Source organism: Pinus tabuliformis, chromosome 8, assembly GCF_031772625.1.
Source record: "Pinus tabuliformis cultivar Carrire ecotype Pingquan chromosome 8, CPIR1, whole genome shotgun sequence".
Lineage (NCBI taxonomy): Eukaryota > Viridiplantae > Streptophyta > Pinopsida > Pinales > Pinaceae > Pinus > Pinus tabuliformis.
Window position 1 is genome coordinate 1,353,410,966 of NC_142294.1, and position 20,268 is coordinate 1,353,431,233.

The following is a 20,268-nucleotide window of genomic DNA, read 5'->3' on the forward strand; positions in this document are numbered from 1 at the left end:
CTTCAATTATTGGTTTGAGGATGGCATTCTTGGCCTCGCCAAGAGGTTAGCAAGAACTATCAACTTGGATTATGCAAGGCTAGTCGCCTTTAAGTTCTCCCCCCCCCCCTCGCTTCATTCCCTCTCTTCCCCCCCACCTTCCTCCCCCTCCCCTCTTCTCTCTTAAACCCTCCCCTCCCTATCCTCTGCCATCCTTCTTCCTCTCATTTTGTTTCACCTCTCATTCATCTCAACCCTCCTCTTCTCCTCTCCGTTATGGCCCCCTCCCCCGTTTCTTTCAGCCTCCTGCTCCTTGGTCCATGTCGCATTGTCCCATGCTTGGCCTGGCCTGTCCTTGTGCCTCGTGGCAAAGGCTTTCTTTGTCTGCTGCAACAACGTGTCTGCGTCTGTCATATTGGTACTACACTTGTGCCTGGTAGATCGCAAAGTGTGAGTATCCAGCCCCCACGGCTTGGATTCTGTTGCAAAGGTCGGCGCTCCATCACAGGTGAAGGCAAGTTAATGGGAAATTCGGAGAAGCATTTATTTCCCCTGCTCATAATTGCTCTGGCCACTCATGGGAGGAAGGCTTGGGTGAGGATGAAGGACTAGGAGAAGAGCTAGGAAATAATGGTTGATAGTTGGGAAATTAAGGAGGATCATTGGGATCACAGCTCCATTAGTACCATTCCCCAGTACTGCATCATCACTCAGACCTGCACCTTCTATTTAAGGAATAACGGTTTGATATGCTTCTATGGTTTAAGGTTTATCTTTGCTCAGGTGGCCTCTGTGAAGGCCTAGCAGCTGAAGTTGGGGTCTTTGAGTATCAGTTGTTGGTTTTGGGTCATAGCGTCGGACTTCAGGGGTGTCTCTGGAGGAGTTAGTTGCAACATAGAGAACCCAAGTGTCAAATTACAGAGGGTTGCTTGTCTGAGTGCGGCTGTTAGTTTGAGGGCTGCTAGTCTGAGGGCTGATATTCTGCTAATCTGGGAGGAGGTTCTGGAGCAGAACCTCGAGGGCACTTTGGAGTTGGAGGTCGATGGTAGCTTGGAGTTGTGGGTCACGAGTATTCTGGAGTTGGGGGTGTGCGATATTTCGGAATTGGGGGTCTGTGGCATCTTGGAGTGGTGCATCAGTGATATTTTGAAGACCAACATGAGCGTGCATAGCATGCTGAGGATAGATTCATGTCTGGCTCTTGGGGTCGTCACAGGCCTAGGACATGGGGGCCAAGGGAGGGTAAATCTCTGGTCGGAGGCAGCAACAAGCAGGCTTGTAACAACTGTGTGCAAGAGATTCAGGAAGGATTGGTTGTTCTGCAACATTGCATCCACCAACAACAACTTGAGAATCTGGCCATGCAGGAGCGGCAATTGGAGAAGAAGGAGTGAATCCGCCATTTGGAGGACGAGGTGGATGCGTTGCATCAGCAAATTGAACAATTGAAGCTCAAGATGGAGGAGAGCAGCAAGAGCAATGAAGAAGAATCCACTAGATTGGATCTGAACAGTCCAACGCCAATGGAAGAATAGTCTGTTCTCTCTCTGGTTTTGCAAATGTTTTTGAATGGCACACTTTAAATGTATATATTTACTTTTTCAGTTATGTCGAATGTATAGCCATAGGATACCAGAAATGAGAAATTTTTGTAAGAATCATAGGGAAAACTCTCATGGAAGGAATGGGGAACAATTGATGTATCAGCAGCCCTCAGCAGGCTCGAAAATACTATGTAAATCCTGTTTTGCACACGAACGGGCACGATTTATATATATAAAAAGCTACTCATTCTGGTTTAAAAAAAATACTTTAAATACAAAGAAAAATTACAATAAGAGTGGACCAGTTGAAGGAAATATTGGGTAAAATGTAATATTATAGTATTACATTTTACCCAATATTTCTCCCAACCTAGTAAAAAAGTGGATAAAGATAGGCAGAAATATTAGATAAAAAGTAATAATTACATTTTACCTAATATTTCCCCTACCCACTCCTCTCACCCCAGTTCACTTTCATAGTTAAGCATATTCATTTCTAAACTTACCATCCTAGATCGATCAGAGCTTTATTTCTATAGCACATTATTACACATAAATTAAGAAAATATGTTAAAGATATTATATTAAAGTGATTATCAAAGAAGCAATAGAATGAAAAAGCTTCTAAGCATATATACACATTATGTATTCATCCATTCAACAATAGAAATAAAACATACAAAAAGACATAAGGCCACCGAACATATCCATACAAATGCCCAATGCTAAAACATTCTTCCTTACAGGCTACATGGAATCAACTCCATCATTTTCTACAACTAATTATGTATCTAAATATAAAATCAAGCTAATATGGATCAAGGCTAGTTTAATCTCCCCTTAAATAGGTTTACTTCACATAAATACCAAGGGTCAATACCATGTGTCATTTTTATTTTTTTGTTATTTAACTTTCGTGAGTTTTATTTTTTTTGTCATTTTGTTAATTTATTTTATTTTCACCGAGTTAAAATGTTTGCATTACATTAGATTACATTTAGTTACACATCTCTACCATATTTTAATTTTATTTTTACCGAGTGAAAATGTTTACATTACATTATTTTACAATAGACATCACTAGCATAATGGGCTAGAGAGCACCTCTCAACCCAATAAAAAATGAGTAATTTTATTAAAAAAATAAAAAATATTATATTATATTTTAAAATAAAATATTATATTCAAAATCTAGAGCCCAAAAGCTACCAATGCTAAATTAACTATTTTACTTTAATTATTAGTTTATTTTATTTTATTTTATTTTTATTCTTATGTTTATCAACCGAGTCAAAATGTTAAATAGGACAAGACAAAACATGACATTACAACACCTCTACCATATCGGGCTGGAGAGTGCCTCTCAGCACAATGATAGAGAAGCATTGTACACGTGATGACTAGTGTCCTCTTCAAATTTGATACGCAATGTAAAAATATAAAAATTTTATTATTCAAGACCAAAAAAAGCCATTTAATTGATCAAGGATTTCCATCTTTTATGTACCTCAATGAATTTCCAATGAAAGGGATATATGAAACAGAACAAATAGGAGAGGATTGAAAGAGGATAATATATTATATCCATCTATACGTTTTTATATAAAGGCAACCACAATATTCATAAGACAACCATTTTTTTGCAACTGAAATACAAAAGATATACTTTACCTCTTGTTTGATCTGGAAAAACATATCAGGCCCTGCATCTATCATGTAAATAACAAACTCCTTGTTGGCTTCTCGGTCCTATGTTCAAAATTAAAAATAGCATGTGAGTTAGTTTCCTAAGAAAAGAGAAATAATTTCCACATTTGCAACTTTCGAAGTTCGAACACTTATGAAGTTGTGAGTGAAAATGCAAAGACCTCAAAACATACCATGCAAACAATGAAAAGACCATTGAAAACAATACATCTAAATTGTTTCAAATATGATACAAAATCCAATTTGTACAAACGTTCAACATTCCAACTCCTAAAAGATCAAATGAAATGCTTGTTCATATCCAATAAATTTTGATACCAGAAATACTACTCCAGAGCAGACAAGGGTACATAATGAGATTATGTTGCCACTTATGGCAATATAGAAATCATTTTTACGACTAAAATTTACTTTGTCACCTGAATACTGTCAACTTAAAGCATGATTCCTATCAATTTATCATAATTCCATCCTCCCAATTTACAACAACTCAAAACCTATATGTAATGTGGAACCGTCAGAAATTCAACCCAATTCCCAAAAACTGTAAACTGCCCCTCTTTCTCAGAACTTGACACACAACCCCATCTTATGCACATGCCTGGTACACAATAAGCCGCATGTGTATGATATTCTCAAAGCTATGACTAATCTAAAGGGTTGCTCACAATCATTTACTAAGCCATTGGTAAAGAAAATAATCAAATGTCTAATCTCTATCAGTGTTTTATGTCATGTTCCATAAGAATTTTAGTCACATGATAACAAGGTATAGTTAATGTATAAGCCATTTGTTGGACTTCGAACTATTTTTTAAGGGTGGTTCACAGACACTGAGTGACCGCTACATCCACGGGAAATCTAGGTAGATCAACCCGAAGGGATCTACCCGTCAGCCAAACTAGCAAGGCCTAACCCCATGGGCGTCGACGAGATTTGACCCCATGACCTCCCGATAAGAGAGGTACTTAGCAACAAGAACTCGACCAACTGAGTTATCCCTTGGGGCTATTGGACTTTGAACTATATATATGAGAGATGAAAGATTAGAAAAAACAAAACAAAAAAACTTTTATTATTCAAGAAGTCATGGTATACAATGAGGGGGATCCCTTTTTTGACGTCAATGTGGTGGTTGTAGTATATATATTACCTAATTGTCCTAACCACTTATCAACAAATGCACTGATATCATTTTAAGTCAATAATAACACCAAGACTTGATTACATTTAAACTTCAATATTGGAGTGTTGATACTCAAACACCCCCCTTAGCTTTAACTATTACCTCCCCTTACATCAAAAAGACTATTTTCAGCCTCTCATATTTCCAAATCCTAAGACCTTTGTCAATGCTCCATTAAATTGTCATCTCCTCCAACTTGAAGTGACAATTCATTGACATGCACCTAAGAAATCATCTGGCCATCTCTGTTTCTCTAACGCAAGAATCCACCTAAGCAACCAGGTTGCCATCTCTTCCCACCAAAGCAACAATCCACCGAAGCAAAATTATATCTCCATCTCTTCTTAATCAATCAAGATAGATTTCAACCTGACAAGTGGAGAACTCAACTCATGTACCTGACTAGAAATCAAAGTTGTTCAAAAGAATAATTTCTCCTTTTTTCCATTATAATCATCTACTTTCGTATCTGATTCTCCTTTGTTACAAAAAGTATGAGGGGTGAACTACTTTATATATGAACATTATGATCAATATTTAACATTCTTAAATTTCTTCTAATATCTATAAAAAAAATATATATGTTACTATTTTCCTTGCAAAAAATCCTTATAGTTCTAGAAAAGAATAAGCCTCCATAAAACTTTGGGAATATTGTCTTTATGTCTGAAAAATAAGGCTCTGTCCTCTAATAAAAAGTCCCCACACAGAAAATACCTTGTAGTCAAGGTTTCCTTTCCCTTGTGGTCAAGGTGGTCTATGTCTCTTCTCGAACTTTGGAATCTGTTGATGGGAAAGAAAAAAAATTAGTTCAGACGAATCTATCATCTGAGTCACCACCGTCCTTTGGATATCAGTTGTGTGCCCTAGTTTCTACTTTCTGCTAAATCTAGGTGGTCCTCTTCATGCCTTAACTATGCAACTGTCCATTACCATGTTTGAAAAAAATGGACAATATCTTATGTTATCTTTGCTTAGGGTTTTTGGAGGCTTCACATGTCAAGCAAATCATGGTCTGCTTTGATTCTCATTGAGTGTGTTCTTCATACTTCATTTGATTGCAATGCCTGTGTAACAAATAAGAACTTTCGACTTCAGCGGCCACTTTAAATGCATCCTCTTTGCATAATGCTTCTGCAAACATGTATTCCCTTCTTTTACTAAACAAAAGAAAACCTTTTCTCTCATGCAATTTCTCCTCAATAATAGGCTTTCTTTTCAAAATTTCCTGCTAAACAATCCAACTATTCTCAAATATTCCTGACCAACTCTTGTACATTGTTGGAATTCCATGGGTATGATGTTTCTCACAAACAATTTGTCCTCTACTTATCTCTCGTTTTTGTACTTTTTTGCCCCTGCCATCAAGAGTCTTCCTGCTCCTTTTTCTATATTTCTCATATTATTCAACTTCAACTCTAAAGTCCAAATTTTAAAAATATTTTTTTAAATTAAGCTTTCAATAACTAGACTCGCATCTTTCAATGTGCTTAACAAATGAAACATCGGACTATTATTGCTTTAAAACCATGTCGGACTTCTAATGATATATAACAAAAAAAAACTATTTTATTATTTGTCATCATATGATAGGATTTACCTTTATATCTCAAAGTGGTGGTTGTACTACATAATTGTCCTAACCATTTATTAACAAATGCCCTAATATGATTTCATTAAAAAAATTAGAAACACCATGACTTCATTACATTCAAACCTTAGTATTGGAATGATAACACTCCTACAGTAGGAGTGCTTTTTGGAATTCCATGGGTATGATGTTTCTCACAAACAATTTGTCCTCTACTTATCTCTCGTTTTTGTACTTTTTTGCCCCTGCCATCAAGAGTCTTCCTGCTCCTTTTTCTATATTTCTCATATTATTCAACTTCAACTCTAAAGTCCAAATTTTAAAAATATTTTTTTAAATTAAGCTTTCAATAACTAGACTCGCATCTTTCAATGTGCTTAACAAATGAAACATCGGACTATTATTGCTTTAAAACCATGTCGGACTTCTAATGATATATAACAAAAAAAAACTATTTTATTATTTGTCATCATATGATAGGATTTACCTTTATATCTCAAAGTGGTGGTTATACTACATAATTGTCCTAACCATTTATTAACAAATGCCCTAATATGATTTCATTAAAAAAATTAGAAACACCATGACTTCATTACATTCAAACCTTAGTATTGGAATGATAACACTCCTACAGTAGGAGTGCTTTTTGGCCCCGGTGAAAACAAAGTTCTAGATCATTCATGGGCCTTGGAGAAGATGACAAATAATGGAGATGAAGCCTTTGGGTTACTCCAAGGTATTACTCTAGCTAAGGAAGTTCAGGTGTCTTCTCTCACTGTGTTAGAGGATTCCCTCATCCTTATTCAACATTTGATCAAAGGAACCTCTCCTGGAGACTCAGTTCTAGACAATCTCTTGCAAGTCAAGAAAGTATCCAAAGAAATCCCTGGTATGATGTACAAACATATACTGTGGGACAATAACAAGGAAGCAAATTCTTGTGGCAATAAAGCTTTTAATTTGGAGTTTGGAGTCTTGGCGGTCAATGGCCAAATCAGGCCTTCTTCCATTCCCTAAAGCTTTGATAACGGAGATTATTAAGTTTTCATCCCAAAGACTGAAAGTTTTGATTATGGAGTTTATTAAGTTTTCAAGCACTCGTGGTGGCTCTAGATTGCAGTCAGCTAATTCTGTTTTGTGTATTGAAGCTTTTTGCAATTCCAGTCTCAACCTGCTTCAATTATGGCTTAAAGGGGAGTTAGTTGTCGTTTACTTCTGGGAGAATTACTCTCGTGATCAAGATCTCCCTGTAAATCAATTGATTGGTCTGCCTTCCACAAGTAATCACAAATTTAGAAATTTAAATGGTTTGTGTGATGCCATTGGACGAATTGGTCTATAATATATATGAAGTCTTTCCTTCCAGGAGAATTACTCTCATGATCAAGATCTCCCTGTAAATTAATTGATTGGTCTGCCTTTCACGAGTAATCACAAATTTAGAAATTAAAATGGTTTGTGTGATGCCATTGGACGAATTGGTCTATATGAAGTCTTTTGGTATCATACTGTTTTGTGCAAAGGGTCTGTACCTCTCTGCTGTTGGTTTTTGGGTCAAGACTCTATTTGGTGATCCATACAGCCATTCTTCGTGGAAGAATTGAGATGTTTTAAGTTTATCCTTTCGTCCAGTATTAACATTATTGCTTCAACCAAGTTCGTTGGTGATTTCTGTTTGACTCCCCCCTGTATGAGCACAGTGTTGGAAGTCTGCCTGCAATATTACACCCTGTGATTTGTCAGTTCCTGTTTCTTGGTGATTGGGTCTGAAACTTAAGCTTGTTTGTGAGGTTGACTATGGCTGGTAGGTTCGATACGGCCATTGTTCAACTTAATAATATGCTTGATGACATGCAAGTGGATTTAATAAAATTGCAAATGCAACAAAACGAGCAATTTGGTACTGCTTCAAAAGCAATGGATCTCTGGTATGAAGTCAGAGGAGAAGTGGAAAAACAGGAGGAAGAAATCTGCCATATTTGTTAACAGGTTGAGGAGCTTTGCTCCCTGGTCAACAACCTTGGTTTCAATCCTAAGGATGCTACCAACTCAAGTGGTTCAACTGCATATAATTTCCCATATCTAAAAGAGCCTGTGGATCTGGGCAAATATATTGTCATAAAGGATTACATCCAAAGTAAATTGTAAGTTTTGTAAGTTTTGTTTGATCTTGGAGCTCTTTTGGAAGGTTTTCACCTGAAAAGGCCTGTTCTACGCTCACCATGGTTGTTTCCCTCTCTGGAGGTTGATTTTGATACAGGAGGTTTTAGATGTTACTGAAACTGAAGGCCAATCTGAATTGTAATCCCCGACATACAGCTGTGATCCGGGCACAGATTATGAAATTAATATAAATATTCTCATTATTGTTAAAAAAAAAGATAATACTCCAACACCTTAAGAGTCATATTACAAGACAATTCATGTAATAATAAAAGTCAATGATTTTGATGCAACTTTCACATCTCTTAAATGGTCCTACACACATACTTCTTGTCTCCCTAGCAAATCATGTACATTTTTTTATGCATCAAAGCCAAAAGAAGAAAAAGAACGACTCCTCTAGGTGACTTCAAAATTCTCAGTTCCTTGATTTAGTACTCGATCCATCCATCATGGATTCTAGCAACGTTAAGTTCAAAAAATGAAAAAGGGAGATACAGATAGTAATTTAAATTTTGTGACAACAAATAAAGAATGAGATAGACATGAAAAAAGGACCCTCCTACATGTTCAACAACAAGGCATTCAATGCGATGTCTAATTGAGAAGAAAACAAAAGAAAATGCCACTAAAGTAACTATAGTGAAGACTTGTGACACGGGAAGTGAAAGATACCATTTCTCCTAACTCCTAAACAAAGGAAATCATGGTTTTGTTTGTTATGTAAATCTGCATCTATCTTTGACTATATGTGGCTTTGGCATTGAATGCTAAGAAAATGATATTTATGTTTTTGGTTTATTATGTGCAAAAGTCGCCCAATGAATTCCTACATTAAGCAGCAACTCAACACTTCTCAAGTGGTTGAACTTCTCATATCTTCCCAATACATAGATGCTCTATGCTTCTTTTGAGATGAATGGCAAATGATCAAGACAAAGTACACAAATATGTTCAATCTAATCTTTAACGTCCTGTTGTAAAGTTGATTTATAAAATCAAAATTCAAGCCACTTGTCAATCATATTCAGAACATTGTAAAACCAATGTTAACTCTCACATCTCTTAGATAATCCTGCAAACATATAATGCTTCCCTCCCCAGCATTCGTGTACCAATATTTAGCCATCAAAGCCAAAAGAAGCAAAAGAACAACTCTCTAAGTGACTTCAAAATTCTCAATTCCTTGATTTAGTACTCGATACATCCATAATGGAATATAGCAACTTCAAGGTCAAAAAAGAAAAAGGGAGATACAAATAGTAATATAAGCTTTGCCTCAACAAACAAAGAAGGTGATAAACAGGAAAAAAGAACCCTCCTGCATGTTCAGCAACAAGGCATTCAATGCAATGTCTAATTGAGAAGAATACAAAAGAAAATGCCGCTAACACAACTATAGTGACGACATGTGACACATGAAATGAGAGATTTCATTTAGCCAAGACAAGGGAAATAATGTTTTGGTTGTTGAGAAAATGCAAATCCACATCTATCCTCGCCTATGTGTTGCTTTGGCATTGAATGCTAAAAAAATGATATTTATATTTTTGGCATATTATGTGCAAAACGCACCCAATGATTTCCTACATTAGGCAACTATCCCAACAGTCTCAAGTGGTTGCTGTTGATTTGGGGTAGCATCGGATGTGCTCTAGCCACGAAATTTGGTGGAGAGATTGGGGCACATGAGATCAGGAGATATTAAAATAATTAATATTTTTAATGGAGTCCCTAAGTCTAAACTTAGAGAAATTAAAATATTAATGTGTATTAATATGAATATGTGTTAGAGTGGTCCAAAAGACATGGATCAAGCCAAATCTAATCTTAGCCGTTGATTAGGGACTTAATCTCGGCCATTGAATCGTCAACAGGAAAAGTATAAGAGGAGGCTTGAGGGTCACTTGGAGATCACACCAGATGATCAGTCATTCTATTCTCTAGAGCGGGGTTTGCTAAGAGAGATAGAATCAGTGATTGGGAGAGCAACTGAGGGGCATTGAGTACAGAGGAACAGAGAAGGCAGAGATTGTGTCAGGAGAGCAACGCAGCAACCAAGGAGGGTGACGCAGAGCCAGAAAGGGCTCACGCAGGGCCATGCAGAGGCAGCCAAGTGTTGCGCAGAGCACCAAAGGGGCCAACGTAGCTGACGCAGAGGCTCCCAGAGCTGACGCAAGGCCTCCTGGGGCTGACGCAGGCCAAGAAAGGCTGACGCAGGGCCAACGTGAGATAGAGAGGGGCTGACGCAGTCCAGATTGGGCTGACGCAATTCAGATTGGGCAGACGCTGGGGTTGCAGGAGCAGTTTTGTGCTGAGGAGTTGTCGGAAGGGTTTTCCGGGGTTTCAGCCAGGAGATTTCTCTCAAACTGTGAGGTATAGCTGCTAAGGAAATTCTTTGTTGGGTAGGCCAGTTACAGCACCCAAATTGTACTCTGATATTGCTTAATAAGAAAACCCTCAAATAGCTGCATCGGTTTGGGTTTTTCCGGGGACATTGGTCGAAAAATAATGGTGTCATGTGGTGTGTTTGTTCTTGTTTCTTTTAGTTGTTGATCTGTAATATGTTGAGCATGCACTAGTGTTTATTTTCAATATTTACTTTGTAAATAATTTGTTAAAGAAAAATAACAAGTAGGTACAAATAAATCAGAAAAAGTGAATGAAGGGTTTCTAAATTAAGTAAACTTAGAAACTTCAACAGTTGCACTTCTCATATCTTGTCAATAGGTAGATGACTTATGCTTCTTTGATAAGATGAATTTGAAAATTATCAAGAAAATTACAAAAAAAAAAGTTGAATCTAATCTTTCATGTTTTATTGTAAAGTTGATTTATAATATCAAAACCCAAGCCACTTGTCATTCATATTGAGAACTAAATAAAACTAATGTTAACATGTCACTTTATGGTAACTTGCTTATCAGTTGTTCCAATAGCTGAATGGATTAAGTATTGCTGGAAGACTCAAAAAGGGTTGGCCATTAGGCCTCTCTTGGGAGGATACTTCCTAGATTTTTTCTCAAATCATAAATATAAGGAAAATCTATTTGAATGAGGCCAATGGATGATGGAATGAACAAGCCTTTTTATGAGGCTCTAGAACTTTGATTTCACCCGTTTAAGGATATCCCTTCCTATGCTCTAATACAAATAAAAGTTCCCACACTGCCTTTTGAGTTCTAACATGAGTTAATTATTTCACAAGTAGAAAACACTTTAGGATCCAACCTAATAACTTCACAGACCACATAAGAACACACCTATCTTCCATATGTAGTATTGTGGGTTGAATGAGAATTGACAAAGTCATTGCTAACTTCAATAAACCTAAAGTTGATGGGCTAATTTTCAATATTTAGAAGCAACTTATGCATAAATATGTTAAAATCAACAAAATACATTTGAATCACAAAAAAAACAAAGCCCTCAAAGATAAACTTCACATTTAACATTCTTTCTATATAGGGGACTATTACTCGCCAAAAGTGGGCAACCCTATAGGAGAATTTTTTTCTCCCATAATCTCTTCCAGTTGGTCAGCCAGTAGCTACCACTAGTCAATGACAATGTGCCATTCATATCTCCGCCACCTACATCAATCATGTGTTCCTCGCTCATCTGGCAAGAGCACATGTTGGAAGGCGGACTTTTGATAAAAAGGTACTTTATTCATTTTGCAATTGGGTGCTTATGCTTGTTAGTATTTGGGCATTTGGCATGGATTATGGGGTAATCTAGAAGGAAAAGGGGTTTTGACCATGATCTTGTTCTGTCACCTTAAATGGGGAGTTCATTTTTTATCCTAGTCCAATGGGACCTCCCCTAATGGCCCAATGGGTAAAGAAGGGGCACTACTTGGGAAGCTCTAATTAAGATAGCATAGTCCCATCTTTCCCTATTCCATATTTACCACTTTCCATCTTACATTACAAGCCCATATTCACCTCTTTTCTTCAAGTTTAACTAACCATTGATTCCTAGGGATTTGGCACCCATACATCCTCATATCTGGGTAAGGCCCTAAACATGGCCCTACGAGGCTGATGCAGCTAAAAGAAAAAGAAAGAGCATATGGTGGCCTCAAAGCAAGAACAAAAGAAGATCAAAATGCAAAAGATGATTGGGACATACACATTAGCACATAGGAAAACCCCTAGCATGGGCCCTACCTCACTCATTATGGCCATCACCTAGTTCCTGAGCACATGTTGCTCTTTCATCATGAAAAGGAACTCTTGCATGTACCAACCCCTAATGGGAAATAAGTTGCCTCATCAAGGGGAAAATAACTATTATACATCATACAAAGCAAGCTTTAACCCTTTGAGCTACAAACAGCAATACAAAGAAAAATCAAGAAAAAGTATAAGGGGCACAAAAGGGGTGGGAAAACAAAGGTCGAGTTGGTAACTCATGTTAGAAAATTGTAAAGTGGCAGCTTATTACTCTTGTTTTCTTTAACCTTGATACTTGCTTGTGAATCTTAATCATCTTCTTATATGTTTATTAGTTATATCTCTTTATCAAACAATATCAAGAACACCAACAATAAAAGAGGACACAAAAATAGGCTGTCAATCAAGGCAAAACCCCTCCAAAGGGAAAACCCAGAAACTCTTCTCTTCTTATAATTTGCTTCAAATGAGATACAAAGACCCAATCCCTAGACCAAGTCCTTCTCCTAGTACCTAGTGAACCCTTCCTCAAGTCCTTCTCGGATTTTGCACAATATTGCTATACACTACAACTTCGATCTGCCAGCTACAATACTACTACTTGACCTGCAACTTCGCCTCTGCAATTTCGGCCTTGCTACTCCTAAGGAAACGCTAATTTAGCCTCCTCTTGTGACTTACCAAGAGAAAAACAGCTCTTCTTAAGGTTAGTGAGGTATATACAGAGTTTCCTTCCTCCCAGTTACAATATGTTGCACTGTGTCCTTCTGCAACTCGGTCCTGCAACTTCAACCTCTTTCTGCAACCCAAAAACCCTAGAATTTCGCACGTGTGAGAGAGATAAGCCCAAAAACCAAGAAAAATTGTCCTTCTTCCTTCTCCTTGATCTTCGCTCTCCTTCTCCAACTATAGATCAAACTCTTTCTTGAGATATCAAACTTGTGAGTGTGTGTGTGTGCCTTCAAATGAGGTCGAATTGCTTCCTTTTATAGCCTTCTCAAGGGGTCAAATTCCCTTCTTTAGGCTGACTTGATGTTCCTAGGGCTGACTTGTACTCTTGGAGATTCCAGGACTTTCTAGATTCAAAAATAATTCTTTTTACAATTACAAATTGCCTGGAAGGGTCTTATAAACATGATGTTGACTCCTTTGACTCATGACAATAAATCCTAAGACCTAAAAAACCCTAGAAGCATGAAGAACATGCTTTTACCTAGAAGACCATCAATAATGAGCATGAAACCCATGCTTCAATTAAAATTATTTTCTTTTACTTTTCTTGTTTGTTACATAAGACACATTGAAATGAGTACAACAATTATGAAGACCAAAACTAGTTACATTTCTCAACAACTCATGCGTCAACAATTGTTCCCTCGTCACATCTATACAAGATCCTCGTCATGTTGGTCCCTTTGACCATGGCACGTGGACAAGAAGTCTTCTCCCCTTTGATCCATCATTATTCTCATGACACCTATAGATCAAAGGGCAGACCAAGGACATGTCACTTCCCCTTTAGGGGCTGGAAACACCTAATAGGGTGGTCCATTAGCCACTCCTACCTAGGGAGTTAACACCATTACGAGTTCAAAGCCTTAATTTCAAAAGGGAAGCCTTATTTGAAGTGTTAAATTGCCCATTACTTTCAAGCTTGGTCCACTTAGATGCAAAAATGATTATTGCACCTAATGATGTAGTTGTTTGCATTGGATATTATGTGTAATTGTCAAGTGATGCCACAACCACGACCTCTAGGCCTTCTAGAGGAGCATATTGACACCCACAAGTGAGGTGTTGAGAGCACATTGTGAGAGAGTCTCAATCACCTAGAGTAAACACAAAAATCATCGGGCTTCTTACCCATCATTTGAACAGGGGTACATATGTACACTTTCATTTTTGGCAATGTTACCACAAAATCCAATAGGCCAAGTGCAAAGCCTCACTAGGCAAATATAGACCTCATGGCAACAAGAGATTGGCTGCCATTGTCACTTCAACAGCTTTTTTCTAGCTATTTATTGGTAAATTAACCACAAGGGAGGCTTCCCCATATATAGATAACCTAAAGGGTATTCAACAAGAACGGTTCAGGGTGATGGATAGGTCTAGTGATTAAGATAGGGTACTAGCAGAGCCTAAAGGGATAAGATATTCTTTATCAATGTACAAGCAATCTATACATGGACAATTTCACCAAATTATAAGGCTATTATAAGTTAGGGTTGGATAGATTTTCAATGATATGGCATGTGATGTCACATAACAACTGGTAGAAATAGCCATATAATGATAAATCAATAAGGATCAAGACTATCCATTAGATATGCATGGTGTAGGGTTCGCAATAGAGTTTTTATGGCTAAAACATGCATAAAACAACAATATAATGATGACATCAGCACTAGAGTTAGGGTTTATAATCCAATAAATGCTAGATTTTGTTTCTTATCAATTATTTCATGCAATCCTTCTCAAATGGTCTACAACACATCAAAAAAAAACGTTTTTAGCAATCTTTCAAAACTAACTAGAAATTAACTAAATGAAAGCTCTCTAGGAGGTCTTCTAGGGATTTCAAGGAAAATATATTAAACATGTTATACAGTATACTTCACCAATATTTTCCAATAAAAATATGCATTTAGACAAGGTACAATAGAAGAACCTTAGCAATATTTCATCACATGAAAGATATGTAACAATACTCACAAATTTTCCAAGAGATTGTCTTCTTTCAATCCCAAAAAGACATCTCCAATACATAAACTAGTCTCCAGTAGCAATAGCTCCACAAAAGATCACATCTCCACAAGTAGCAAGTAGCAAAGGCTAAGTCAAGCTCTCTCTAAGGAGGTTGAAATCCACACAAGTGATGATCAACAAATGAATGGAGTGATCCTCCTTTTATAGGAGGTTTATCACTTCCATTAACCAAACTAGAAACCCCTAAGCATATTTTATTTTGAGTAGACAAAGTAAATGAATTACAAGCCAACCCAATAGCTCAATAAAATAAAATATGCCATCATTTTCCCACATGTGTGAGTCGTCGAGCCTCTCGAAGCATGACGTCGTGCCCTTTTAAGGGTAAAAATGGTCCAAAATTGCAATGCAAGGGTTGGATCCATCTCCAACTATCATGATGAACCATAATTTAAGGATGGGTCCTCAAAACATCTCCATGTGTCCATAATCCAACTTTGGATGCCCTGCATCATCTCCATGGGTGTCATCTAGACAACGTAGTGTACTGACTCTCCAACATTAGGATTCCAAGAGGTTACAAAAGCCCTCCCTAATCATCTTGAGGATGATTCTCAACACTTGGACTGTAGATCAAGGCATGCCCATTAAGTAGTGTCACGACCAACGTAGGGGTATGTTGGGTCAATTGGTTACATCATCGAGAATCCTCAATGCCAAGCAAAAGGAGCTCAACGTTTTGGCATCTAGGGTGCTCTGGAGTCTCAATCAACTGGTAAGATCATCAAAGTGCCAAACGCTTTACTATAGAATGGCGACACTGCATCTACAAGGTCATCATGCTCTCCAATAAAGGTAGTATGACTTGGGCATCATGTGGAGTAGGAGCAGAATAGGGTGCCCTCAAGGACTCGACTGCTTTGTGCAAAACCACCAAGCAAAACCATCTCAAACTCAAGTTAAGTAAACCACTCATTAGAGACAATAACCATAGATGCATCAAATTGGACCACAATTAATTGTCAAGGGAATAATAATACTTCAACTCAAGATCACCTTCAAATATCTAACTAGACCAAATCCCGTAAAAGTGGTCCATACCTTTTTAGAGGTGGTTAGGTAATCAACCCTACCAGGTGCTTCCACCCCCTAAGGGGAGGTGGCATTTCCAAGGTCAACACTTCAATTCATAGGTGCTAGTGACAATAGGTAGCAACGAAGGGCATTGACTTCATGGCTAAGTGCCATGGCCAAGGGACCAGCTTATGGAGGTCCACATATTGAATGTATAGATGTAATGAAGGTAGCAATTGTGGAGGCATGAGTTACCCTTTTCCTCGACCTTCTTTTTCCACTCCTTTGTTGTGTCTTTTATTTCCTTTTGATAATTCTTTTAAATGGTGCATAGCTTAAGGGTCTTGTTGTCGCCTAAGATGTACACCTAAGGGTGGGAAAAGTTTTCAACCCCACAAGGTATAGTCTCTAAGATGCAACACTCAGAGAAGGGTTGTCACCTATTCCCAACTCTTTCTGTTTAAGCTCTCTCCTAGGTAAGTTAAGGGGGTGGTCCCTAAGGATGATTCTAAAAGGAAAACTCGTTGAAGACAACAAGTTCTAGGAGATAAAGGGCAAGGAAATTCCAAATCAATATAACTTGAATTAAACATTAAATAGCAAGTATGAATATTAATGAGTTATGGATATCAAAAGATAAATTCAATTAAATCAATATGACCTCCAACAAGATAAAATGTGAGAGATCGGTGCCATACTGCTCAAATAAAGTTATGATACTTGCAAAAGATGATACTTCAAGTTACAAGATAGGCAATGTTGCGTAAAATATGATAGCACAATAATTGAAATATAAGCAATAAGATAGAACTTGCATGATAGATAAAACTTGTACTTTAAGGAAATGCTCAGAAAAGATAGAACAATATCGTAGGCCAATGAGCAAGTCATTCAAATGACAAGTACAAGAGAAATACAATGCAATATTGCAAGTAAGATGAAATGCGCACAAATCAACTTGTACAATGAATGGATGCAAGATTAGACAATGTGTGATGCAAGGATCTTGGTTGGTTTTAATTATATGCCTAATCTATGGTGAATCTTCCCCTCAATTTCTCAAAACTTGGTAAGGGTTGAGGTGAATTACAAAAAAACCTTGGACGAGGAGGCACTTAGTCCGTCATTAACGATACCCACCTAGACTCCTTGACAACCCACATGCCTTCGTTCCTACAAGGGCTTGGCCACGGAGAACTGCGAGATCACGTGTTTTAACCTTTGTCCCAAACTCAGTTTATGAAATTGAATGAAAGTTAGGGAAGATTGTCCTAAAATTTCTATCAACCAAGCTTATGCTTGGAGGTAAATTTTAGAGATGCAAGACTAGATCTAATATGCAATGAGATGCAAATGTTAATATAATGCTTCAATGAGATACAATTAGAACAAGATGCTTCAAAGAGAGAAATACCAATCCACTTATGATCAAGATTACTTTGAGCACAAAATTATAATGAGATTAGCTTATGACAATGATCAATGAAGCACGTAAAGATTTACTCAATGAAACAAAGTGTTAGAGAAATAATACAAGTGCCTTAATAGAAAATGCTCTTAATGTGGAGTGAGTTATTGATTAGATTTAAGAATGTCACTTCACTTATAATATGCTTTTAAGAATGTTTAAGAGTAACAAAGCAAATGTGAATTATAGAGCACAAGTAGTTATTTAAATGATGGCAAATGAGATTGCTAATTAGTGAATTAGAGATATACTACTTTAATCTAAAACACAAGTGAGATAAAAAAACAAAGGATTAATTAAAAACATCCCCTGAAGGCATCTAGAAAGATATGGAGTCCAATCCTTTCACAGGATACACAACATCATCACCCAACTCTACACACATTCCTCCCTCTTATTCTTGTAATCTGCTAAGAATCTACTCAAATGTAGATTAGATCAAATAACCAATGAGATCACAAGAGCAATCAAATCAAATAATTAGCAATGAAGTCTAGATCTAAAAATGACAAATTCAAGAGATTGGAACTAAAATGTAATGAGCATGAAAATGAAATTAATCTAATGAGAGCAAAAGAACAAGTTAGATATTAGATCTAGAAACTAATGTAATGGAAACTAATTTAAGAAGTTAGTCACTGCCACAAGAGGTCCTCCCTTTAAATAAGGAGGTGGGATATATTGGGAAACCCCCAAGCTCCCTCAAAAGAGCAAGTCTTTTTATAATTAGTTGTTACAATGATAGAGACCCTTAGACAAGGAGAAGGGCTCTACAATCCTAAAAAGGGTTTACAGTAAATATATCCTTTCAAACAACAAAGAAAATACCTCCTCAAGTTATAACGAATTAATGAGGAAATTACAAGACAAAAAACAATGGATCTATGTCAAATCTTGATTTGAAAATCCTCACAAGAATTTCCTCAAACCCTAGCTGCTTGGATAGAGAAATCCCTTGCGCAAGGATAGAGGGGTTGGCCCTCAAACGCTCACGGCTAGATGAGAAAAAGGCTTCAAAAATTTTTAACTTGAAATATAAGCCCAAATCAAATTGGATTTACTTGAAACAAAATCGCAACCCATAGAAAAAATCACTTTCCGTGCAAAACGTCCAAGGGTAAGCTAATTTCGCACCAAGAGAAAAGATCAAGCCTCCTAATGCTTGCGCCTTGGGGAAATAAGCTCAAGAAATGCTTGTGGCTTCTTCAAAAATTTATTTTAGATCTGCAAAATATTTGAAACCCCAAGTGAGACTTTTCCAAACCGATCTCGAGAAAATGTCTTAGAAATTTTTGATAAACTTTATTAAATGAAACCCTCCAAGGATTTTCATTTTAGATGCTAGGAGGAGGCTTCCTTTGCTTGCGGCCTGAAGAAATTATCTCCAAAAATGGTATACGGCCTAAAAAAAATTGATGTGCTAGAAACCCTAGTCGTGTAGGAGAGGAGGAGTTTGGCCTCAAAATTTTGATTTTCCTTTGATTTACAATCCAATCGACCTGCAAAAATTATTTATGAAGAGATGCAAAATCAAACCCTTACTCTCGTCTTCATATCTGCAAGAAAAACCCAAAAAATATATACAAGATGAACGAAATCATATATACAAGGGTTGGATCTATATACAAAATTTATTTATAAATTTACAATAGCTAAATCAAAGGAATATGAGTACAACTTCGCTACTTGATTAGCAAACAATAAGCTCTTTAAAATAGCAGATCTATTCAGTTAAAGCACAATATAGAGAGAATAGATGAGATAAATAATTTTTTTTACAAGAAATGGCCAAGAAACCCCTGCAAAATTTCGTTAGATAAGTCTTTGATAGCAACCAAAGTAGGCTCTTCACTTCTATGTTTGGGAGTTGGTTGGTCCAACCAAAGACGTCCCCTAATGCCCAAGATCTGAATAATAGAATGATCTCTACACACTTGAGATAAAATTGTTAGATCACGAGGAGTTAGATAACACAATGAAACAAAAGATCTAGAGATACCTACTAGATCGATTAATTAAAAATGCTTCTCTAAACTCAAATACTAATGCAAAATACCTGTGCAAATAGTAAATCACACATTGGCTAGTGAAATAACAATAATTTAAATAAAACCAGTAGAGCATTAAGAACAAAATTCAGAAAGAATTTACCATAGAAGATAGAAGAGGAACACCACCATGAATTAACCCCAAAGACTTCTTTATATTATTCAAAAAAAATATGGAGCTTCCTTAGCCAAGAGCTCGATTACATTGATCAATAGACCAAAGATGATTACAATGAGGAGCATGAGCTTCCTTATATAGAAAAATGAGAGAGTGAGACCCCTCCAAGTGGAAAAAACAGCTAGATCCAAGGAAAAACAAATAGGTCCATCTTGTTGCTCAACTTTGACCTTGAGAGAAATCGATCCGCTTGAAAACACACAGCGCAAGCCTTGAAGGGAAGTCGTTTGCCTTGAAAAAGGAGTTGGATTTGACCAAGAGTTGATTCTAGAGTGGTTTGGACCACTAAAATATTTTTCACATTTTTTCTCCTCGAAAAATTTTCATTCAAAATAACCTCCATGGACCATCTTCCTTAAAAAAACAATTTTCTGGGAGAATAATTCCTTTTTTGGGCCAACAAATTTTTTGTGGGACATTTCCTTGCTTGATTTGTGGATATT

At 36.9% G+C, this 20,268-nt stretch overlaps 1 protein-coding gene across 1 annotated transcript in view; it reads right to left on the reverse strand.

The window, feature by feature from the left end:
* KU70 (ATP-dependent DNA helicase 2 subunit Ku70-like protein) overlaps positions 1-3,283 on the reverse strand; it is a 301,835-nt gene extending 298,552 nt beyond the window's left edge. The window contains exon 1 of the mRNA XM_089373743.1: positions 3,195-3,283. Coding sequence (XP_089229869.1) covers positions 3,195-3,239 — 45 coding nt within the window. The 5' untranslated portion in view covers positions 3,240-3,283. The remainder of the gene's footprint in view (positions 1-3,194) is intronic.
* Positions 3,284-20,268: the final 16,985 nt, after the last annotated feature.